Source organism: Pteropus medius, unplaced genomic scaffold (genome assembly GCF_902729225.1).
Source record: "Pteropus medius unplaced genomic scaffold, Ma_sr-lr_union100, whole genome shotgun sequence".
In the NCBI taxonomy this organism is placed as follows: Eukaryota; Metazoa; Chordata; class Mammalia; order Chiroptera; family Pteropodidae; genus Pteropus; species Pteropus medius.
In genome coordinates, this window is record NW_024354498.1 from 147,469 (window position 1) to 173,437 (window position 25,969).

The window sequence follows — 25,969 nt, forward strand, 5'->3', positions numbered from 1 at the left end:
CGCCCTGAGCAGGCCATGCTTGCGGCGGCTCGCGCCACCTGGCGAGCGGCGGAGAGGGCGCCCTCGCGCGGAGGTTCGGCGGCCCAGGGATGGCAAAAGCAAAGTCTAACTTGTTCTGGGAGAGGAGAGGTTTCTAGAGCCTGGGAGGTGATCCTTGGTGGCGGTAGAGTGCACACAAAATGGAGTTAACTTAGGATAGAAACTAGGTGTCGTTTAGAGCGGCCAAAGAGGTTTTTTAAAAAGCTGACCCAAGGAAACCCGCTTCTTTAATGGAAACATTACCAATAAATCGGTATTTTAAAACTTAAATGTGTTGAGACTTTCTTAACCTTTTTCATCGAGTGTTAAAAAGAATTCGAGGGAGTTTTGTTTCTCCCCATTCATTTGTATGCTTTACAAATTTTCTGTCATGAACAGGTAATCGTTTCTAGTCAGAAAAAGTTAAGAAGAGGTGAATAAGAATTTAGGTTACCTGTGTTCATTGAATACTTAAGTAAAATTAAAAATGTTTTCTATCATAAATTTTAGGTACAACAGTATACCTAAAATAGGAAGTTATGTTTCAATAAATGCATTAATTGGTTATGTAATGGTAGAAACTACAATATATTGTATTTGGGTGGAGGCATTTCTAAATTTAGGAACTTAAAGTTTATAAATTTAGAATTTATTTTTCATTGTAAATAATTGTACCAGTCAACTCATAAAACCCAATGAGGTGATAAGAATGTGGAATTAGTGGTAATGGTTGCACAACTTTGTAAATATACTAAAAACCCGTGAATTGTGCAGCTTAAAAGGGTAGGTCTTATGGTATGTGAATTATATCTCAATATAAAAGTCATTGTTAATAAATAGAACAATATGCTTCACTGTCAGAAACTTTTGGCAATAGAAACGTCACAAGAAATAATAATAGTAGTTAAACATTGGCACCAACTTAACAAGTATTGACTTTATTTAATCTTTACAACAATCTGATGAGGTATATATTATGATTACCATTTTACAGGTGAAGAAACAGTCCTAAAAAATTGAATAGCATATCCACGATAAGTAGCACAGCTAGAATTCATAGGCAATAACAAGTATGCTTTTTTTTTTAAAAAAAAATCGGTTTATTGAAGTAAAATTTGCATACCATAAAATTCACCCATTGTAAGTGTACAATTAAGTGATTTTTAGTGAGTTTACAGAGTTGTGCAATCATCACCACAATATTCAGATTTTGAATATTTCTATCACCCCCAAAGAGATCCCAAGGTGTCCATTTACAGTTTCTTTCTGTGTCCCCAGGCAACCACTAATGGTCTGTCTCCATAGATTTGCCTTTTCTGGACATTTTATATAAATGGGCTCATACATATATGGACTTTTGATTCTGGCTTCTTTCACTTAGCATAATGGTTTTGAGGTTTATCCATGTTGTAGCTTCTATCCATAGTTGTTCATTCCTCTATTGCTGAACATAATTCCATTGTATGGACTTACCACATTTTGTTGATCCATTCACCAGTTGATAGATATTTGGATTGTTTCCACTTTTTGGCTATTGTGAATACTAGTGCTATAAACATTTGTATACACATTTTTGTTATTTATGAATAATGCTGCTGTGAACATTTGTGTACAAGTTTTTATAAAAACATGTTTTCATTTCTTTTGGTAAATATCTAGTTGTGCAATTGCTGAGTCCCATGGTAAATGCATGTTTATATTTAACTTTTTAAATTGAATTTTTATAAAAATTTATTTGAGCCAAACAGAGGGTATGTCTAGAAGCGAGATCTCAATAGACTGAGGAAATGCTTCCTATGTTAACCTTTTGAGGAACAAACTTTTCCAAAGTGGCTGCAGTATTTTACATTTCCACCAACAATGCATAAGGGCTGCAGTTTCTCCACATCTTCACCAACTAGATATCACACTATCACCATATCACAGCTTGATTTTTTTTTTTATTATAGACATTCTAGTAGATGTGGTTTAAATTTGCATTTCTTTAATGACAAATGATATTGAGCATCTTTTTATGTACGTATTAGCCATTAGTATCTCTTCTTTGGTAAAATATCTATTCAAACCCATTTTAAATTGGGTTGTTTTGAGTTGCAAGAGTTTTAAAATATTCTGGACACAAGTCTATCAGATACATGATTTGCAAATGTTTTCTCCCAGTCTGTAGCTTGTCTTTTCCTTTTCTTAATGGTGTTTTTGAAGAGCAAAAGTTTTTAATGTTGATGAAGTCCAATTTATTTATTTTTATGAATCATGCTTTTGGTATATTTAAGAACACTTTATCTAACCCAAGGTCACAAAGATTTACTCCTGTTTTCTTCTTAAAGGTTTATAGTTTTAGCTCTTATATTTAGGCCTATGATCTATTTTGAGTTAATTTTTGTGTATAGTGTGAAGTAAGGGTTTAACTGCATCCTTTCGTGTGTGCATATTTAATTGATCCACCAGTATTTGTTGAAAAGAATCCTCTCCCTATTGAATTGCCTTGTCACCTTTCTTAAAAATAAATTGACCATAAATTGGTCATAAGAGCATTTATTTCTGGACCCCGTTCCATTGATCTATATCTCTATCCTTATGCCAGTACCACAGTGTCTTGATTTCTGTAGTTTAATGGTACATTTGAAATAGGAAAGCGTAAGTTCTTTAACTACATTCTTTTATTCTTTTTCAAAATTGTGTTGGCTCTTCTAAAGTCTCATTTCCATACAAATTTTAGGATCAGCTTGTCAATTTCTTCCTAAAAGCCTGCTGGGTTTTTGCTAGGGGTTGTTTTGAATCTGTAGATCAATTTCAGGAGAATCACCAACTTGATGTTGAGATTTCCAATCCCAGAGGGCCATTCTGCCTTACCTGTGCTTAGCATTCCAACACCCACAGAAGACAGTGCTGCTCTTTTCCCAGTTCTCTGGACAGCTTGAAGCTCACTGGTCCTTGCAGCCAGGTCTGGTCCCCTGCTGTTCACGTGTGCTTCCCTTGCTTCCACTTCAGCTACCCAGCCCCGAGCTTAGGCGGCCAGAACTGACTTACCTAAAGTCCCTCTCTGCCCTGAATCAGGACAAAGACATTTTGTCCTGAGAGCGATGCGATCACTGTTTTTTTTTTTTTAAGAACTTAGTTTTTTAGAACTAATAATAACTTCAGAGCCTAGATTCAATCCCGTCTCTATCCTTAACCACAGTCCCCAAACCCTAAAGCTGTGTTTCTGGCAACAGTAATTACTGGAGGCTTTTTTTTCACTTCCTTCATCGTGCAAACACCATATAGTAGCTCTTCATTGCTCCCACTCACCTCAGCTCTGGCGCTCACACTTAGGATGTGTGTGTTTGCGTGCACATCTACTGAAATGCAGTACTTATGAATATGTGGCTTGTGTCTTGAGGCTTCTAAAGTATAGTGTTGCTTTTCATTGCTTCATAAAGAACATAAAAATGATTAACTTTTGGGGAGAATTTGTTCTTTTTAACATTTTCAGTTACAAGGGGGGCATTGTCCATATTGTGTTTCAAAGTAAATATATTCCATTAAAATGGTAATGTTAATTTCACTTTTTGATAGGGATGTTTAACACACAGTACTTTTCTATCCAGCTTAGCTAGATACCCACACTCTTTTACTCTTATCTCACTGGCTACTCCTCTCTGTAGCCTTGATAGTTCTCCATCTTCTGACTCTTTGACGTGCCAATCTCATCACAGGAATATGTGGCTTGCATATTGAAACTTCTGAAGCACAGTATTATTATTCATTGGTTTATAAGGAGCACAAAAATTAACTTTACAAAAATTGTTTTTAATGTTTTCATTTTCAATGGTGCATTATCTGCACTGTATTTCAAGGTAAATATATTCAGTTAAAAATGGCAATGTTCACTGCATTTTTTATTGATGGTGGATGTTTGGCAACTTATAGTACCTGTCTCTTCAGTGTATAGCATACCAGCATAACTCTGGCCTTCTGGACCAGTCCCTTATGTTCTCCTGGATGGCTCCCTACCCTTGGCACACCCTGGGACCCAGTCCTTGCATCTTCTCCCTGCTCTCAACTTCAAACCTGCTCCTCTTGAAGTCTTCCAGATCTCAAGAAATGCCAATTCCATCCTTCCAATTGCTCAGGCCAGAAACCTTGACACCTCTCTTTCCTTTCTTCCTACATCCAGGAAATCCTATTTGCTCTTCTTTCAGAATATTTTCAGAGACTGGCCATTTCTGTCTCCACTGTAGCCTCCATTCCACCCCATTGGTGGAATAATCTTACCCAGCTTCCTGCTTCCCCATGTCTGCCTAAATTCTTTTTTTCAACAGCCCATTTTATTTTTTTGTGTAGTATTTCCTGTGTTTTTTCTTTCGGTTTTATTGAGATATAATTGACATACAGTACTATATAGTTTAAGGTGTATAGCATAATGATTTGACTAATATATAGTGAAATGATTACCACAATAAGTCTTATTAAAATCTGTCATCTCATACAGAAAAATAAAAGTTTTTTTACTTGTGATGAGGGCTTTTAGGATCTATTTCCTTAGCAACTTTCAAATAAACCCTACAGTAGTGTTTATAGTCATTGTGTTGTACATTATGCCTAATTCTATTATTTACATAGCAGCCTGAGTATTAATATTGCTCCTCTTCTCAAAACCTTCCCAATTCCTCAAAGCCCAAAGATCTCACAATGGCCTACAAGGCTTTACACAGTCTGGTTCCTAGTCTCCTTCAAGTCAAGATTCAAATGACACCCTTCCCCCTGGATACTCCGAATCTCTTTATCCTGCTCTATTCTTTCCCATTGCACATTCTAATAGGCCATAGCATTTATTTATTTATTTTGGTGATTACCTAATTTAAGTAATCTGTAAGAAGGCAAGGATGTTTATATGTTTTCGTCATTGATAGATTCCTCGTGCTTAGAACAGGACTTGGTACGTAGTAGGTACTTATAAATATTTATGACATGAATAAGTAAATTAGTATAGTAGATTACAAATGAACAATTTATGGAATTAAGTAGAAGTAAAAAAAAATGCAACAGTGTGAAGATCATTTAATACGTTAATCACTATAATAACATGGTACAGTGGAAAAAGTTTGGGGTGAAAGGCAACACAGGAGGGAAAAAGCCCTGACTGCCACCGATTATACTCAGCAGGCTTCCTGATTTTTGCTTCTTTTTCCTCTCCCCTTCTTGTATCCTATACTGTATCCCTCCTAAATTATCAGCAGTTCTCTAAATAAAGGCGCCTTGCTGCCTCCCCCAGGCCTGGAACACACTGCCCTGTGGGTATCCTTTACTCTTTTCTTTCCTTCTTCCCTTTGGACTGAACTTAGAGATCACTGCCTCTGAGAAACTCTGCTTGACCCTCCCAAGCCCAGATTACATCCCCCACTTTGTGCTTGCTCATAGCACCCTATGTTGTCTAAAACTGTCATAATGTGTTGGGGACTCTGAGACCAAACCGAATGTTTCTGAACCCTTACTGGCTGGCCCCAGGCACAAAGCAGTTATTCTAAGAACTGCCAGCAGGGCTTTAAGAGTGGAAGTGAAATGGGGAAAAAGCGTTTGATTCCAGGAAGAATCACATTGTTGAGTCCTCTTGGCCAGCGGTCCCTAACCTTTTTGGCACCAGGGGCCAGAGCTCCTATAAGAATCTAAGTCCTGATGATCTGAGGGGGAGCTGAGGTGGTGAGGTGATGCTAGCGCTGGGGAGCGGCTGCAAATACAGATGAAGCTTCGCTTGCTTGCCTGCTGCTCACCTCCTGCTGTGCGGCCTGGTTCCTAACAGGCCAGGGACAGGTCCGCGGCCTGGGGGGTTGGGGACCCCTGCTCTTGGCTGTGTAGATACAAGTCACATTGTCAATTCATTTTCTTGAGGTATCTCCCACATTAGTTAAATAACACAAATGTAAATAGACAAACTCTGTTTCATGGAGGGCGTGCCCTTTGAAGGGTTTTTGTTTTTGCACCCACATCACTTTATGATGCTTAGGGATTTGGTATTCCCCTGGGCCCAGGGGATGGGTTTGGGGGTTCATGAGACTGGGGAAGGGAGGAGATGGGAGAAACAGTGATATGGTCAGGAAAGGGTTCTCACCAAACAATTACAGATCTGCCTTAGAGATGACCAGAAAGGACATCCCTGTGTAGAGATCTCTAGAAGCCATGATTTGTTTAAAGGGTTTGATGTTTCCTTGTGATATAGCTTTAGGTTTTTGCTTTGCTACGGAAGTGGAGGGAGAGTCAAGTTTGTGAGTCGGGAAGTGCAGAGAGCGCGAGCTGGAGAAAAGTGGAGAGGCAGTGACAGATCAGAAAGTCAGCGGTAATAGGAGAGAAGCTAAGAGGAGCCATTCCAAGTGACAAGTGACCACGATGACCAAGATGTGTGAGCATTAGCCAGGAATCTTACAATACTCACGATTATTCTATTTGCCTGTTAAATTTGAAAGCCTGGAAAATTTAGGGACCCTCAAATTGCATTTTGAAGGCTCCCTGTGGGATAGGGATCAGGAAATAATGCTTAAGACAACAGCCACCATCCTTTTTGGAATGTGCCAGTGTACAGGTCTTGGTGTGTACCCGCAGAAGTTAGTACTCATTTGGGAGATACCGATGGACCCTGAGGCAGAGATAGATTGGACCCCACAAGATGCCTTAAAAACCCTGAACAACTATAGAGTGCATGGCAAAATAGTTTTCAAGAGAAGAAAGAATGCATATGCAGCTTTATTAGAGTTTGCTGACGATATAACTTTTCAATTCCTAGAGATTGGGGTGGGGGCTAATTACATGAATGGCGATTTCCAAGATAATTACCACAGACTCTGGATTTCCGAAAAGCCTCAACTTCTTTTTTAAAAGGAGCGGGGAGGGTATACAGTACCCTAAATCCTCAGAACTCAGGGTAGGAACCTCCTTCCAATTCCACTACCACTCCCAGTCCCAAGTCTCTAGCCTGCCTTCGGACAGCTGGGCCTGCTAGATATGGGATTTAAGGACTATATTCTGAAATACTTAAGCTAGAGGGTTAGGAAAAGACAGCTTCCATCTGCTCCAAGGGGCTCTACCAGTGTGAAAGGATGTCCTCAAGGTATTTAGGAGCTTCCATTATTCCAGTAATTGGTGGGAAAAGTAACTGAAGACAGGAATTACCTATAGTTCATTTATTTAAATGACCCGGTTTTACTTTGCTTGGTTTTGGAGAAGCAGAATGCTCCTTACTCTACCAGACTTTTCTGTAAAACTTTTTTTTTTTAAATGAGAGTGAAAGCGGCATCAGTGATTTAAAATAACATTTTTCAGGGGTGGGCTCTACATAGTAAATATATAGACGCAGCCCAGTTTCAGAATCAGTAAAGTATAAAAAAGTACATTTTGGATCATGAAATGCCGCATATGAGACCATATGATGTCACAATAAGGGTGTACTGATCACAGTGGCTCATGACATCGCTGTAGGTATGTATGTATTCGTGCTACACAGGACACATTTCAGTTCCTGATCGAATCAAGAACTGACATTTCTCTACAGTTTAATGCCACACTATGTCATGTATAGCTCAAAATGTTAGCTAATGTACAAAAATCAAAATTCATTGCTTTTAGATGCTCAGGAACAATGTATGAAAACTCAAATATTCAAAGTTGAATGTATGCCATTTTAAAGTTTATTTTATGGTTGATACTTTTTTAAAGCTTGTTTTATAGTTTAAATGGGAAAAGGGACGCTTATTTCCCTATTTCCAGAAGATTAAGGTGTTTCTCTATTTTTTCCCATGAAGTAGTTTACTTTAGCAAAATAGTACACCGTGTGCTGTTTTGGCCTCTTGGGAAACATGACAAGTTCAAGTTTGCTAGAAAGCGATAATGATCGCTTTTAGCCACACATCTCAAAGTAAATCGGGATATTGGTCTAGAGAGAAAATGGCGGCGGGGGGTGGGGGTGGCGGTGGGGTGGGGTAGAAGAAATTCTTAGTTTAGATTCAGAAATGGGCGATGGATGATTTAAGGTTAGTTGTAGCACCACTGGCCTCCAACTGTGTATTTGTCATCTACACTTTTCCCACAAAGAGATTTCACAACAATGAATTTACAAAAGTCCTATAATGTAGTTTTATATTCTAAATCAGGAAAAGGCGATATTTAAAAAGCATTAGCTAGACTTCTACAATGATTTGTTAAAATGAACCCCCCCCCCAATCACTGTCCTCTGAACATTCTTGTCATCTTATTTTGACACAAATAGAAAGAGAACGGCGTTTTTAGATCTGGCATTTCTGTGTGGTGCAGACATGCCGTTTTCTATGAATTTTCCCACTTCTGGAAATGTATTTCTGAAACGTGTTGTGCAACAAGCCTAGTCAACTGTGACGCAATAATACCCTGCAAGTTGCCATACAAAAATGATGTCATTTGGCGCAGATGTAGTCACTTCCATAACACAGGTAGATATAGCAAAGCTCCCTCCGCGTCGTCCCCAATTCCCCCACCCCCCACCGAGAGCAAGATGCCAAAAGGCATTTTCCGGGCTTCCTAACCCTAAACTTGTCGAGGGTGGGCGCACCGCAGTGGCTCAAGCCCACCGCTCGTGCAGACGAAGAGGTATGTTTGCGAGGGGACTAGCACAGCCAAGCGTTCCCAGCCCCGACGGCCAGGGAAACCGCATGGGGCCGAGCTCGCCGCAGCAGCAGCGCGGGGCCGCCAGATCCCCTTGGCGGGGCCCGCTGGCATGGCCAGCGGGTACGTGGGGCCCCGCGGGCGTGGGACAGCCCTGCCCCCACTGCACTCCCACACTCGCTCCCGCTCCCGCGGAGCCGGAAGTGACGCGTGCTAGCTGAAAGATGGCGGCATTGGCTTTCGACCAGGGGGAAGGTAAACACCCTCCGGGCCCCCGCCCGCACGAGGGCCCCCTTGAGGCGCCGGCGGGGGCTGAGGGCGCCTCCAGAGCCTGATCTGCTCCTCACAGCTACCCACCCTTCGACCTCCCTACCCGCGTGGCAGGCTTCCGCGTTGCGACGACGGCGCACAGAGCCTCCTGCCGGCGGGCCCCGCCTCCCTGGGCGGGCCCCGGGCGGCTCCCGCGGCCCACAGGGGGCGCGCGGCCTGGAGCGGCCCCTGGCTCGTGGCCCCATAGACCCCGCCCCTCTCCCGCCCCTTTCCCGCCTTCCTCCACCCCCGGCGTGGGTGATCCTGAGGCTCGGCGCGCTTCGCGGCAGAAGCCCGGAGACGCCGTCGTCGACGTCGCCACTGCTGGCTTTTCTGCCGCTACCCGCGGCCCCCAGGCCCCTTTCCCCGCCCGCGGCTTCGAGTCGGTCCTCCCGCCAAGCCCCGCCAGGCGCCGTGAGGCCCCTGGTGTTGGCAAGGCCGGGTCCGGCCCCGACGCCGCGCCGCCTCCCGCCGAGCCCGACTGTCTTCACTCGCGACTCAGCGCTGTCTTCTTTCCCAGGACTGATTTGGAGGGGATCGCAGGCGCGCAGACTCGCCCCCCGCCGGAGCGCCCTGGCCCGGCCCGGGAGCGGCCCCTTGTAGACGCTCGTTGGAGAAGCCTGCCGAGTGCCGTCCCGGCGCCCGACCGCCCACCGCCCGGCTGCCGGCCCGCTTCTTCCTGATGCAGACTGCCGTCTACTAGAGACTGGACAGACCCCCGAGGTGCGTAGCCGCCCCTGGCCCTCCGGCCTGTGGGAGCCCGGGCTTCGGCCGCGGCTCCGCGGTCGGCACCAATTCGGTAGCCCTTTCTGTACAGACCCGACTCAAAAACATTTAGTAGACGCCGGGACCTAATTTATCTTTGAGTTTACTTAAATCGTTTGAAATTTAATTTTTTTCTAGGAGGAAAAAAAAGGAAGAAGCATAATTCAGCCATTTTTTGCAGCACACAGCCGCAGGTACCATGATTATTTTCTCCCTAACTCGTTCCTTTCCTTTAAAAATTTCTATTTATGCTTGAAATAGAACTATGCGAAATGCGAGGCATAAAACGTGGAATCAGAAGGTCTGGGTTCGACTGGGTGACTGAGAAAATCGCTTAGCGAGCCTTGGTTTCTTATCTGTGAAATCTAGTCAGTAATAGCCACATCACAGGATAGTGAGGACTGTATGAAGCCATATATATGAACATAATCTATAGCTGTAAAGTATTGTAAAAATGCAAGGCAATTTTTTAAGTAACCTTTGCCAGAGTGGTTAATGTTGTAGGGGCTAACTGTTGCTGCCTCTTTATTTCTATATTATGAGTATAAGTGATAAGTCTGGAATATTGAAGCAGTGCTGTGAAAATCGACTAGATATATAATAGTCACATTGCTTGGCTTTCTTCCTACGAAATGTTAACTGCTTATTTAAATAACGGTATTCTTTAATTCAAATTTAACGTTACTGTAGTGCTTTGTTTTTCAATTTTCTAGGCCTCATGTGTCCTTTTTCTTACTCACAATATTTATTTAACACCTTACATTTGTTTAGTCTTTTATATTTTCCGAATTTATATTTTCTTTTGTTAATCTGATTAAATCGTAATTCAGAAAATGCTGTTAAGATAGATACCTTAATTTTAATGCTCGTTTTTCATATCTAGGGGACAGGATGCCTCAATATTTCTACTAATGTGAAAATTGTTTCTGAAGAGCTTACAAATCATTCAGATTTCTGTATTCTTAATAGATCTAGAAATGTATAGAAAATTTCAACTTTTTGACAATGTAATATGTAATTTTTTTTTAAATGACATTTACTTGCTTAGAATCAGTTTTTCAGTGGTAAAAGATGTTAATTTGCACTCTTTATTGCTGATTAACTTGGAGGGATAATAGGATAGTAAATATTCGTGGTTTGAAAATTGGACTTGTCAGAATTTATGATATATATGTGTAACAGACCAGTATGGGATCATTACTCGACACATCAAAAATGTAATATGGTTTGGCTTTAAAAATGGTCTACAAAAAAGTGAAAGAGAAGCATTTTTTTTAGTATATTCTTTTTAGCTAACAAATGGTTTTCTGAGTTTTTTTGAGATGTTAAATTTATAATCTAATACCAGTTATCTTTCAGAGTATGCTTTTGTGTTTTGTAAAAAGGCAGAATAATATAAGGCGGGCAGGATTAAATTAGCAAAGGAAGAGCCTACTTTAACATGCTAGCTTTCATACATTGGACTTGTCCTGAAGGTAAAATTTTGGCAAGTTTTATTTATCGCTTATCCTGAAGGTAAAATTCCCAATAAAACAAATCACTGCTATATTGGGAATTTTAAGGTTTGATCTCTCTGCCTTGATTAGGGTTATATGGGGCTAATATCTTGGAACCAGGGCTTCATAGGTGTTCACATGGGCTCCGAACTTGGTTTAATAATCTGCGTGTAAAACTGGCATCGTATAACATAAAGGTGAGTCGTAAAATTCATACTAATAATTTAAATTTAAATTTTTCTTTACGTAGAACGAATTAAACAGCAAATAAAAAAAAACACAACAAGTCAAGAGAGACCTCAGAAGAAAGGAGAAAGCTTTATGTTTTAGTACCTTTAATGACACTTTTTTCCTGCTTTTGAACAAGGGGCCCCGCGTTTTCATTTTGCCCTGGGCCCCGAAAATTATATAGCTGGCCAATTATCAAGGTTGCCATTTCTCATTGTAAATGTTTTGAGAGTGAATAACTTTTAACTGTGAGGAGAATGAATCTTTAGCTTATGAGGGGTTGGATTAATTTACTTGCATGTATTTCAGCTGAATTGGAATGCTGTACCTCCTGTGGGATTTTTTATTGAAGAGAAATGAAAGATGCCTTGGTGAAGCATTGTAGGATAGTTGGTTAAACGAAAAGGCTCTGAAGTCAGGCAGACCCTAACTCTACCACTTATTAAGAATCACAGCCTCGGGCAATTTACTTAACCTCTGGGCTTTGATTTTTCTCATCTTTAAATCAGGAATGGTTACAGAACCAGGAGGGTTGTGAGGATTAAATTTATCTAGTCATCCAACAGTGTTTATTAAGCACTTGTTATATGCCAAGTGCTATTTTTTTCCTAGGTTCACAATAGTCAGTGAAACAGAACCAAAAACAAACAAACAAACAAAAAACAAAAACAAAAAAAACCCCAAACAAAAAAGTAAACTAAATAAGGAAAAGATCCCTATATCTCCATTTAATATACTACAGAGAAAATACTAAGCAGAAAAAGTGGATGGGGCGTGTGTGGGGTTTTCGATTTTAAAGAGGGGGTTTGAGGAAGGCTTCACTGAGATGACACTGGAATGAAGACCTGAAGGAAGCCATATATTTCTGGGGTTGGAGTGATCCAGGTAGAGGGAACACTAAGTGCAGAGGCTTTAAGGTGGGCTTGTGGCTAGTTTTCAAGAAACAGCAGAGGCCAGTGTGTCTGGGGCAGGTTGAACAAGGAGGAGATAATTATTAATGATCTTTTAGAAATCATCGAGGGGACCCTCATGGTTCATCTTTGCCGTGGGTATATGTTGTGTTGTTGCGGGTCCAAAAGTGGAAGGCCTTTCAGAATTAGAAATTTTAATTTTGGAATAAAGAAACTAGAAAAAGCAAGATTATTTCCTCAGATTTTCTTTTTAATATAAGACCTCTACAGCTCATCTGGCTGAATCATTGAAGCAAGTAAGAAGAGATAGAAAATTTATTCGTTGTCTCTGATAAGGTTTATTGAATTTCGTTAATGATTCTGCATCATTTAAAAATTTGCGGGAAATCCATGTCATAACATCAAGACCTTCCAAAAGATTTAATTCTTGTGGAGAACTAAAATGATAAAATTACAGTTTCGATGATTTCAGGTTAGGGTGTAACTTAGAAGATTTGGGGTTTTATTCCCCAATAGAGGTTTTTCCTAGAATCCTCACTGGATCCAATCTCTAAAGGCTAGGGAAGCTGTTTTCCATGACATCACCCTTGGATTACTTCTACTTGTAGTGAGGAATGAGCAGAGGAGCATTAAATTAAAATCTTCTGATGAAAAAATAGCATTGAGGCAGGAGTTTTTTTTTTTTTCTTACAAGGATTTGTGTATTATAGGATGGCTAAATGCTGAACATACCTGAAAAGTGAAGTAATTTGGATAATAGTTGCCAACCTGGAGGCTGGAGGACCCAGAGCCTTCCTAAAAGCTTAAATGGTCATTTGCAATTTGGTACTGAGTTATAAAAACATTTTGATGGACAAGGAAGAATTTCCAGTATTAAGCAAATTTAAGTTAACTTACATAGCCTTTCCTCCCATACTAAGCTATTTCTGAAGTTGAGTAGTGTATCTGAGGGTAAAATGACTGCTAATAGGGCTAATAAAGTTAGTCTGTTTTCAAATTTTTCTTTCCTTTTAGTTTGAGAAATTAGCTGCTTTGAGATTGTTGAATTTAAAATTTTTACTTTATGGGTTACAGAAATTGTGAGAAATTTCATGACTCAGAAATTAATTCTATTTTTATCTGTAGTAAGCCTTGCATTTTCTTTTTAGTATGCAAGTATGGCATTTTTTGCATAGGCATCAACTCGAGTAGGCTAACAGTTTGAGGATATAGGTATCATGAAATAATTTAAATTTTTCATTGGCGATAAGTATAACAACCTCTGAGAATCTAGATTTTGTACTGAATAACTTAGGGTTTTATATGAATTTTCAAGCAGCTGTGGGAGACTGAAAGCATTAAATTATTGCTTATGGCATAAACATGGAGGGTAGTTAATTTTGAAACATCTATTTAATTGCCTAGAATTTTGCCTTCAAATCAGAATGGCAGCCTTCTAAAACTGAAAGGAAGCATTTAATTTCCTTGCCTTTAGTTTCCTGTCCAGTTTTACCCCCATCAGATTTCTTCCTTTACTGGTTACCAAAGAATTTGAACTGTTAGAAATTTCTGTGATATAAATAGCAGTAGTTCGGTGTATGTGTGTGTTGTCATTTATCTCTTATCATTGTACCATCAGTGGTATTCAAAACTTTTGGTCTCAGGACCTTGTTATACACTTAAAAATTATTGATATTCCAAGGAGTTTTTGTGTTTGCAGGTCGTATCTATTTATAGTTCTCATAATAGAAATTTAAACTGGGAAATTAAAAAAAAATTTGTAATTCATTTTTAAAAACTCATTACACATTAATCTTTTTTATGAAAAATAATTTTTCCAAAAGAATGAAAAACTTGGTGAGAAGAGTGGCATTGTTTTACATTTTTGCAAATCTCTTTAATGTCTGGCTTAATGAAAGACAATGGGCTTATCTGCTTCTGCATTCAGTCTGTTAAGGTATCACACATGTAGCCTCTGGAAAAAAATGAGAATAAGTGAAAAAGATAAATAACTTTTAAAATTATAGTTATGGAAATAGTTTTGACCTTGCGAAGTCCTTTTAGGAGAAGAGAACCCCAGTTGTCCCTGGAACACACTTTGAGAATCACTGTATTAATCGTTCTTATACATAGAAAATGCAAGACTCTTTTTTCCTTCAGTGAGTGCCAAGTTTATGAAAAAGACAAACTCTTCAGTATTTCTTTCCTAGTAATATAAGTATACCTTGTCATTTAGTTTGAGTTGGTTCTCCTTTTGAAAAAACCTACCACTTCAAATTTCGAAGGCCAAATGTAGAATGTATACACGTACAAGTTTGTAAACCATGATTTTTCTTAATTTGATGTTTTGAAAAGTAGATACACAAAATTTCTGTACGATGACCATTTTGTATGTCATTAAATATCTTTTCTCAAAGTTCCTTAATGGATTTTCCCCCCAGTCCTCACTTATAGTTCTTTTTTGGTTTTCTTTCATTTTACAGTGATTACTTTTTATAATCATGAATTCCTTAAATTACTATAATTCTTTATTTAGAGAATTCTTATGCATGAGGTTTTATATATTTTTTTTGTATTATACTTTTTCTAGTTTTTTATTTGCTTATATGTGTGTGTTGTGTTGTTTTATTTTAAGCCTCACTTTTTTTTTTCTTTGTAGCTTCCAGGGTATGGATAGTAGACAAGTTGATTTTTCTTTCATGTATTCATTTGTAAGTTTGGTTGTTTGATGTCTTAAACATTGATGTTCTAGATCCATGCTGTTCAACAGAATAAAATGGAAGCCACATATGTAGTTTTAAATTTTCTCATAGCCACAGTTAAAAAAAAGTAAAAAACAGGTGAGGTTAATTTTAATATGTTTTATATAACCTAGTATATCCAAAATATTGTTTCAAGATGTATTCAGTAGAAATTTGAATAATGAGATATTTTACATTTTTTTATTGTTCTGAGTCTTCAAAATCTGGTGTCCTTTTTATACTTACAGCACATTTCAATTTGGTCTAGTCACATTTCAAGTGCTCAATAGCCCCAAGGCTGGTGACTTCCATGTTGAACAGCACAGACATAGAGGAGAGAAGCTACTCTGGTTAGGGCAGAAAAGCCTAAGGAGTCCAGAAAAGCCAGAAAATTATACTTGTATGATGAGAAAAAAATGGAAAACAATGTCACTGCAAAATGAGGTCATGTTTTGACTACCAGTACATCTCCTGTTATAGACTTGCATTGTGATAAATTGTAGGGAGGTGTGAGGCCTATAGAAAGGTGTTGGAGGGGTGTCAAGCTCCCATGGTCTTGTGGGTTATAAGGAGCATTAGGCAAGAGTTGGACGAGAGAAACCAGCATTGATCGACCTCTGGTGGGGTGCCTTGCTCTGGGCTAGACATTTAACTTAGGTTAATTCATTTAATTTCCACCCCAACTCAATAAGATGATAATGATTTTTCCTAATATATGGATAGAAACTGAGGTCAGGAAGTTAACTAAATTTCTCCAGGTCACACAGGTGATAAATACTAGTAAGTTCTTTTATTTTAAAGGTTTTGCTCTTTCTAACCAAACTATTTTTTTTTTGCAAGTTAAATTCTAGTCTTTATTTCTAAAAAGTTGTACGACCTTAAAGAAAATTTCACCTGTAGACTTTAGTGTCTTCATCTATCTAGTTATAGTCGACCTGGGTCCTTAGAAACTTTACTGGGAAGATGGGCTGGGGTTCAAAGTGCTACTGCTAGCAAGAAGGATTTCTCCAGAGTTAACTGAACTGTTAATGGATTAGGTTCATTATATTGGTTCCAGTGGCACCAAGTGAAGTGTTGTAATAATAAGCCCTAATGTTATGGTGTATACTTATGGGCTATATACTATCCTAAGTCTTTATTACATGTATTAACTCATTTAATTCTCACAGCAACCTATAAAGTAGATTCTATTAATACTACTATTCTCTTTTTACAGATAAGGACAGTAGAACACAGATAGGCTAAGTAGCTTCCCCCAAGGTCACAGAGCTAATAGGAGGTGGAACTGGGATTCAAATATAGGTACCTGACTCCAGACATGTACCTTTAACTCACTGTTTCCATTTACAGATATACCATGTTGGTTAGTTAATCACTGAGTATTTTATCACTTTTGATTTACACATTCTTCCCATGAAAGTGTAAAATACTGCTATTGCTCTAAAGCTGTTAGTCTTATAGATGCACCAAACTTTAGTGTAGAAAAGAAGTTATTACTGTGTATGTCCCAGCTATCACAGATTAGTTTTAGAAGTCAATTTACATCAGGTAAACTTGATACATTGCTATAAGACTTGAAAAAATAGCTATAGTTTATTTACTCTGCATATCTATACAAGTACATTGCACATCTGTAAAATATAGAATAAATGAGAATTTTACGATTAAAAATTTTTAGAGATCATGTTGAATGCTCTCATTTTACAGTTTCAGAGATAAGACCAAGAAAGTTTTAGTAATTTAATCAAAATATAGCTATTTCTAAAACTCTGTTAGGTAGGGACCTTGGTTATATGTAGGGAACCCACCTAAGGTAGTAAAAAAGGAGATTTTATTCTAAGAATGTAAGGATTTCTCTCAGAACCCAAGAGCAGAAATAGAGCTGGACCTAAGAACTGGAAAAACGAAGGTGTTAGGGAGCACTGCCTGTCCTTTCGACTTGGCTTTATTTTTCCTTCTCAGTTGACTGGCTTTCTCTGATCCTCAGCCTGCATAGCAGACAGAAGTTGGTTCCCACAGTTGCTCTTTGATATGTTCCAGGTCCAGTCATGCACAGTCAGTGCATATCTCTCTTTTTCCCTTCCTTTCTCTCCTCTACATTCTCGACAAAAGAATGTTCATCTTGGTTCATATTTCCCACATGGGTCTGACCATACGTGACTGGGGACAGGATTACAGAGCAGAAGCCTGCTTGCTGGGAATCTCCTTTGGTGGGCTGTGGGCGCCCAGAGGAGAACTGGTGCTGTCTTTCGACACAGCTTGCTAATCCTCCTCTTTTTTCTTCTTGCTGCTTTGCCCTATGATGTTTCCACCATAGTAGGTATCTAGAACCTAGATTGCTTTTTTCTTTTTAAAAAAACAGTATCTCTTTTTAAAAATTTTCCTTAGATGGAATGTTTTAAGAAAAAGTGAATATTAGCTGTTTGAGACTTTATTCAGATAGTGATAATTGTTGAACAGAGGGGGTTATTTTGATAAGAAGTGACGTATATAGTATTTTAGGTACTGTCAGAATAACATTAATGAAACACAAAGCAGTCTACTCTCAAGTATATGTGCAGCCTTCTATTATTAAATCTCCAGGAAATGTGACCAGTACATCTTGACGAGTCAGAGGGATAATTGGTGTCCATAATGATCCTCAGAAAGATAATGAAATACCAGATTTTTCATCCAGTTTAATTTGTTACATTTTTTTATTTTGAAAATTGATAATTAGTGTGATGTTGATAGCCCTCTACTAAATAGAATGTTTGATTATTCAGACACCACGCTGTATGATGTTCCTTTTGTTCCCACTATGCGTTTGTGTACATATGCCTCATATCACTCTAAGCTCATTAATTTTACCTTTAAAAAAATGCAAGAAAAAAACCTGATAACTTGCTTTAATCTCGAGTGTGTTAGTAAAGTAGTTCTGCCAAGCATTGATTACAATGTCTAAAACATGTTATATCTGTTTTCCAAATTATAGACAGCTCTCTTGTGCTCTGCCTTTCCAAAAATGAAAGTATATAGCTTTTGGATTAATGGAGTACTAATAAAAAAATTTGATATTAATTTCATCTAGTGCATACTTTGCTGTCTTAGGTAAGTGAACATATGATGTACAATCAATAAGACTTAAAGGTAAGTTAGGGACAAATGGGGAGAAAGAGGCACTTAGAATGCCTCTTGATAAGACGGGGAACACAAAAGAAATAACTGATTGGGGGAGAGGAGGGTAAAATTACGATTCTGTTTAGATGATGATTGATGATTTCGAGATCCCTGTGGGGCATCCAGAAGTGTCAGGCAATACACTATATAGAGTACTGGTGTAAGGACAGAGATCTGGACAGATTGTCAAGGTAATGGTAAAGATAGGTGTTAGTGAAAACTATGGATTTAGATGAGAGTGACCAGGTAGGGAGACACAGTACTTAGATGAGACAAGAAAAGGTGCAAGAACAGAATTTCTGTGGAACACCAATGTTTAAGGGTAGCTTGAGAAAAAAGCCCAGGGAGGAGAATGAGAAATAAGCAGCCCGGGAGTAGGAAGAGAATCAGGAAAGTAGTGTCATGAAACTGAGAGAGAGAAGAGCCAAGGGAGTATGTCACGAAGAAGGGTCTGAGAAATTGGGACTAGGATGCAACTATTGAATTCGGCAGTTAGGGTAGGTTTTTTTTGTTTGTTTGTTTTAGGTTTTTTTAAACTATGAACTTTAAAAAAAATATATACTTTAATTCCAGATAGATTAGAGAAAACAGATTACAAAAAAAAAAAAAAAAAAAAAGAACTGCCTGAGAGTTCTACCATCCCAGGTAACCATTTTTAATATTTGGTATATTATCCTTTCAGATCATTTTTTTTTTTTTTAATTAATGAAAGTTTTTTTTTTTTTTTGAGATGACCCCAGATTGAGATAACTACTCACTTACATCAATTAATATGTCAAGAAATTAAGTACAGGATGTCATAGGCAACATAGTGATGAAACAAAGTAGTAGAATTTAGTGATAGCCTACTCACAGGAGTGGAGAAGTGGTGCCTTTAGCGTGTCAATGGAAGCTGCCTTTTCACTCTCAGCAACTGAAAGCTCTGCCAAATCCAGGGTACAGAGATTACTGAAAGGCACACACCTCCATACCTAACATAGTGCCTGGCACATAGAGATGCTCTTCTTTTAGTCACTAAAGGAGGAGGCATTGATGATAGAGTGGTGAGATTGACAGCAACAGCTTCCCTGAGGAAGGAGGTTAAGCAGGTGACAGTGATGCCAGTTGCTTCACCAGAAGGCTCATGGTCCATCCAAACACCCAGCTAGGGAAAGGAAAGAGCTTGGGAAATTGGGTCTCATACCAGAAGGTCTAAGCTGGAGAAGGACAGAGGTAAAGTTTGGAGAATGATGGACCAAGTGAAAAGAGAGGAAAAGGTTAAGCCAGAGAGGGCAAAGTGACAGTTAAGATTTCAAATGTAGACCGCTTCTGGATTGTGGCGAGGGCCAACAGGGTTGGAAATGCAGTTTTAAAATGGAGTAAAGGAGGTTATAGGGGTTGAGGTCAGAGAACTTTGATTCTTCCTTTTTGGATGAGTGATCTTAGGTGAGCACTGAAGAGGTAGAGAAGATGACACTTAGCCAGGTGCCAAAAGTTGTCAGGGAATATGGGAGACTGATCAGGATGTGTGTATATCCTAAGTGACAAGGAGAAACAGATGATGGAGTTTTATCTGAGTGAAAAGCCATGTTTTAAAAAAAGGACAGTGGAAAGATAAGGTTTAGAATGTAGGTGTATAAGCAATAGAAGAGTATTTTGTTCTCTGAAGAATATAGAAGAGTATTTTTCTTATTTAAATCAGGCTGCTGAGAAAACTTTCTGTGACCAGCATGAGCCTGTATGGGAATCTGTTTACAGTGAAGGTCAAAGTTCCACTGGGAACAGTGGAAAGGGTTGGGACAGAATTCACAGATGAGAGGATGGGTTGTTGGGGAGGAGGCTCAGAGCTGTGTGAGGATGAGAATTGAGAGGCTAGATGGCCTAGGATGGAGTTGTGTGAAAAGGAGAAAATTACTTCATAAACAGTCTCATGGACTGAATTAGTTTATTCTGCTTTACTTAAGAGATCTAATTATAATTTCACTATCTTGGCTTCATTTCTCAGATATGCAAAAATGTGATTTAATTTTTTTCAAAATTACATTCTTTTTTAAATATGTAAGCAGTACATGATCATTTTTTAAAATAAGGTTACTAAGTAAAATGGGAACAATAAACCTCAAAATTTCTTGAAATCCCACTACCCAGGGACATCATTTTTTGGTATATATTCCTCCAGACTTTTTCTCATTTAAACATATTTATGTTTATTTAATTTTTGAAAATATACTGCGTATACTGCAGTTAGTTGCCTGCTTTTAAAAAAAATATAACAATACCTAATAGATATCCTTTGTCAGAATAGGTAGATTGCTGCCATCATTTTTAGTTGTTATAGTAATCCATTATAGGACTGCACCATATTTAGTTAATAATCTATTATTGGGCTTTTGAATACTTTCTATTTTTTTTTTATTATGAATAAGGCTAGAAAGAAAAACCTGTGTGTACAACTTGGCATATTTATCTGATTCTTTCATTTGGGTACATTTCTAGGAGTTTTCAAGGTCAATAGTGTACTTTTGGTTTCATTTCTTTTTTGTTTTTCATAATTTAGTATTTGACTGAAAAATCCTTTTTGTGTTGATAATTTGGGGACATGTTTAAACATATTTGGTAAACAGCGGAAAATCATTGAGATAGGTGTATAATGTTTGTAAGTTAACAATTTACCATTTATTGATAGATATTTAATAGATTTTCCCCCCAGGTAGGTAAACCAAAAGCATTAGCTTGCAAATCTTTAGGTTCTCTTCTCCCAAGGGGATTGTGCATTTAGGACTTAGGCAGTGGAATTGAGATCATTATAAAAATTGTTTAAGCTCTAAGTTAATGATGTCTTCAGAATGCATGGAAATGATTAACACAGTTTTCTTTGATTACTTTTTTTCCAGGTGATTCATGGCAGGGGACATGGAAGGATTCTGTTCGTCCATTCATGACACCAGTGTCTCTGCTGGGTTCAGGGCACTGTATGAGGAGGGATTGCTTCTTGATGTCACTCTGGTTATTGAAGATCATCAGTTCCAGGCTCATAAAGCACTCTTGGCCACCCAGAGTGATTACTTCAGAATTATGTTTACTGCAGACATGAGGGAACGAGATCAGGACAAAATTCATTTGAAAGGTCTAACTGCTACTGGTTTCAGCCACGTTCTTCAGTTTATGTACTATGGAACTATAGAACTGAGTATGAATACTGTTCATGAGATTCTTCAGGCTGCCATGTATGTTCAACTTATAGAAGTGGTGAAGTTCTGCTGCTCTTTTCTATTAGCGAAAATCTGCTTAGGGAATTGTGCAGAAATTATGAGACTCTTAGATGATTTCGGTGTAAACATCGAGGGAGTCAGGGAGAAGCTGGACGCCTTTCTGCTAGACAATTTTGTGCCACTCATGTCCAGGCCCGACTTCCTGTCTTATCTGAGCTTTGAGAAGCTCATGTCTTATTTGGATAATGATCATCTGAACAGGTTCCCAGAGATAGAGCTGTACGAGGCTGTGCAGTCTTGGCTGCGGCATGATAGAAGACGCTGGAGACATACCGATACCATCATTCAGAACATCAGGTTTTGTTTGATGACCCCATCCAGTGTTTTTGAGAAGGTTAGTGCATTTGAAAGCAATAGACAGGATTCATCATTGAGTTAAAGCAATATGTCTTTATAGATAAGATTGTTAGGCGGGGTAAGGGGCCAAAAAGAATGAATAGTTTATAAGAATGGTTTATGTATAAGAAGTCTAATTTGTTGTAGATTCATTTAGCTTTTTTAAAACACATTTTCTGGGCGAGAGATAAACCAGGTAGGTAGTGGAATAGTTTGATTTTAATTGTGAAGCATACTTATTTAGCCTAAAATATTAGAAGTTTGGTTTAGCTTTTCACAAAGTAATTAAATCTGAACTGGGTCAGGCTGGTTCTCTTTTTTAAAAAGTTAAGTACCACATGCTGAAATTAGAGTTGAGGAATTTTATAGTTCTGAATGATAAGCATTAATAGTTTCATATTCCTCTAAAATGTAGTAAGGAAACAAGATAGCTCTTGAAAACCAAGAGACCCAAGTGGTGACTTTCTTCCCTGCTCTTACCTAGTTCTGTTTTTCCCCCTGTTTGAGCACACTAACTAAATTTAACCATGAAAACTCTGTTTATGTCTAAACCTGTCATTTTGGCATTTCTAAACAAATACACTATAAATCCTCTATTTACATTGATCAAACATCTCTGAACATTTTACCATGTAACAGTTCTGCTATCTTTAAAATAGTCTTTTTCCAAAACAACTTTGGCGTTTTTACATGTAATAATTTTTCATTTTTGTATCAGTCTCACTTGTGATCCTTTCTTGCCCAAAGGAGAGAAAGCAGTTTCAGTAATTGCATAACTTAATTGGTTTCTAATCACGTGGTTACCTCTGGGGCTCTGTTTACCTCTTGCATCTTTTCTTCTTTCTAGAAAGCACACTTAAAGCTTTGGTCGACACCCTTCATGTTAAACAGTTCTTCATCTTTAGTTACTAGATCTGGTGATAAAAATATAATATTTGCAAAGGAGGGGTGTTTATACCATCTGAAAAATAAACAAATTTGCGCCTTCGAATAACACTCAGCAGCCTGACATGTTTTTTTCCCCTCTGAAATACTGTGAAATACCATTAACGTATACATTTAATAGAGAACTCAATTTTATGGGATTTTATCTTTAGTCTCAAAATGTACTGATAAGGCAGAAATAATTGAAACTAAAAAATACATTTCTTAATTATTTTTGTTCAGTGATAGTCAGCTCCACACTATGTAAATCATTTGTCTGTTTTGATTTTTTTTCCTTCTACTGTTTTTATTGCTCTATTTCCCCGGGGAATCCTGTTTTGTCTTTATACATTGAATGCAAATGCTTTTCCATTACTAAAACAAACAAAAACCCTCCAACTAGATGGAAGTACGTGTGAAATAGAAAATAAAATTTCCCCTCTAGTGGGACAATAAGGTGGATAATTGATAGCAGTAAATGACTTTTAAGTACTGAGCTGCAGAGCCTTTTTATATTCCAATTATCAGTTTAGGGTAGTCAATAGTGACAGCAGCTGGGCTGAAAGTTAATACCATTGGGTAGTTTTGTAAATGGTACAAAAACATTGATTGTATCTTCTGATGGATTGTTTGCATACACAGCATAGGAGGTGATTATTACCCATTGGCCAGGTATTGTGAATCTCATCAGAATGAAAATGTTGTTACGGCTTCCTTCTTGAATTAATTTCTTAGGAAAACTTAATAAGGCCCTGGCCACAGAGAAATCTTTCAGTTTGATTTTAATAATACTGGTAAGATAAATGGAAGGTAGTTAGTGATTCTTGTCTTTGCAGTGTACAAGAGTTAATGTTTATCAAAGGAATCTATGGCTTTCTAAATGTTGAGAAACACTAAGTCAGATTTGAGACCTGATCTCTAGAAATAAAACTTCAGAAACCAAACTAAAATGGAAATTTTGCTTGGAAAATAAGAATTTGGACTATTTTACACCATACTATTTTGAGCTCCTTGAAAATGGGACCCATCTATTTTTCCTGTGCTCAGCACACTGCAGGTCTCAAGGCCATTTTAATATCCATTATATATGCTCAGTGCCAGAAAGGGCACAGAAGTAAAGACCTGTTACATCAGTGCTGGTCCTTTTTTAGTATGAGAATCTGTGGGCAAAAGGGTAGGTAGTTTTGATTTGTGATAATTATCCTATTTGCTGAAATTTAGAAAAATGGAATATTGATAAGTACTTTTTAGCTTTAATTTTTCTTAAAGCTTTGTATTATGAGACTTTCTAAACATACAAAAAAGCCACAAGAATGGTAAAGTAATAACCCGTTAAACATACCTTGTAGGTTAATAGTTGTTACCGTTCTGCCACATTAGCTTGAGCTAGCTGGATAGGTAGAGGGTGTGTATGCCTTTATGTAAAGTTTTTGTTTTTTTGCTAAACCATTTCAAAGAAAGTTCTAGACGTTATGATGCTTTGTTCTTAACTACTTCAACAAGTCCATCTCATCTCCCAAGAGTGAGGATTTTATCTACATAACCATAATACCATTGTTGAAATTAAGTCATTCCTTAACATTATGTAATATCTACTCCATTTTCTGATTTTCTCAGTTGTCCCAAAAATGTTTTTTGTTTTTTTTTTTGTTTTTTTTTGTTGTGTTTTTTTGTTTTTTAGGATTTAATCAAGGTTCGTGTACAGCACATTTGGTTAGGTCTCTTAATCTAGAATTATCTCTCCTTTTTCTTGTTTATGATGAGGATGTTCAAACATACAAAAGTTGAGAGTAGTATAATGAATGCCTATATAGCTGTCACCTTGATTCAAGAACTGTTAACATTTTACCATATTTGCTTTATGTAGACTTTTTTCTTTCCTGAACCTTTGAAAATAAGTTTCAAACATCATGACATCTCATTCCTAAATACTTAACATGCCTATCTTCAGAATAAGGACTTTTTTCTACTCAAGTCTAATGCCATTCCACAAAGAAAATTAACAATAAGATCCTAATATCATCTAATAGCTAGTTCATATTCAAGTTTTTCCAGTTGTCTCTAAATTGCCCTAGAATCCAGTCATGATTTATGCATTGCTTTTGGTAATCATGTCTGTCTAATCTTTCTTAATCTAAAACAGCCCCCCACCTTTTTTTTTTGGAGACAGATCAGATCACTGATTATTTTAGTGTGTTCCACATTCTGGACTTATCAGATTATTTCCTTGTGTTGGTGTTAACTTAGTTCCTCTATTCCTTATATTTCCTGTTAACATCCACTTTTTAGCATCATGTTTTTTCAGGAACAATTACAGGAAAATATTGTTGCAATGCCAGAGAAAGTCTTGGAAAACCATTTAGCAACTGATCAAACTTACAATTTACCATTGTTTTTTTGTATAAGGCTAAATAAATAGCCCAATCCTGTGACTAAAATCATCAAGAATTTTATTCACAAAAAAATGATTTTATTCATAGTATTCCGTGTTGTTTCTTTTAGATTTATAAAATTTCCCTCATTTTTAAAAAAAATTTAGAGCCTTTCCATTCAATTTATTAGGATCAAAACTAGCTAAAGTGTCAAAATTAAAAGATTATTCATTTTTTTTGAGAGGCAACAAGCATTTATTTGAGACCCCAAAAAGGAGTAGCTATTCAGGGAAGCATTGATTCAGGTAGAAGAAAGATTATTTATTCTTATACAAAAATTAGTGTGTATCTGTGACTCTAGAACTGCGCTGTTCAATATGGTCTCCATTTGTGGTTATCGAATACTTGAAATGTGACAAGTCTGAATTGAGATTTCAAAGCTTATGAAGACCAAATAGATATAAATTACCTTATTACTAATTTTTATATTGATTACATGTTCAAATGACATTTTGGATTTATTGGGTTAAATAAAATAAAATCAATTTCACTCTTTTACTTTTTAAAATGTGGCTACTAGAAAGTGTAAAATGACATCTTTGGCTCACATTTGTGGCTCAGATTGTATTTCCGTTGCACAGCGCTGCTCTAGAAATTCAAGGAGTGAGTTATTCCTTAGAAACTCTGAGTATTTATACAATAAACAGCCTTTCTCATTTTTAACCCCTCTCCTGGATTCCCAGCCTTTAGAAATGTTCTGTATAGTTTAGTGTTAAATGAATTTACCTACCTAGCTATTCTTGTGGAATGGCTGATGAAGATAACGAGTATATAGCATCTCTTGGTCAGGACCCTTTCCCTGGCCTCATG

General features: G+C 37.7%; 1 protein-coding gene across 2 annotated transcripts in view; it reads left to right on the top strand.

The window, feature by feature from the left end:
• The first annotated feature begins 9,242 nt into the window (after nt 1-9,242).
• Nucleotides 9,243-25,969, top strand: part of KLHL15 (kelch like family member 15) — a 28,371-nt gene continuing 11,644 nt past the window's right edge. The window contains exons 1-3 of one of the 2 annotated variants that reach the window (XM_039852252.1): nt 9,244-9,660; nt 9,841-9,896; nt 21,090-21,801. In XM_039852252.1, coding sequence (XP_039708186.1) covers nt 21,097-21,801 — 705 coding nt within the window. In that variant the 5' untranslated portion in view covers nt 9,244-9,660; nt 9,841-9,896; nt 21,090-21,096. Of the gene's footprint in view, nt 9,661-9,840; nt 9,897-21,089; nt 21,802-25,969 lie in introns of both variants that reach the window. The other variant, XM_039852253.1, reaches the window with a different exon arrangement.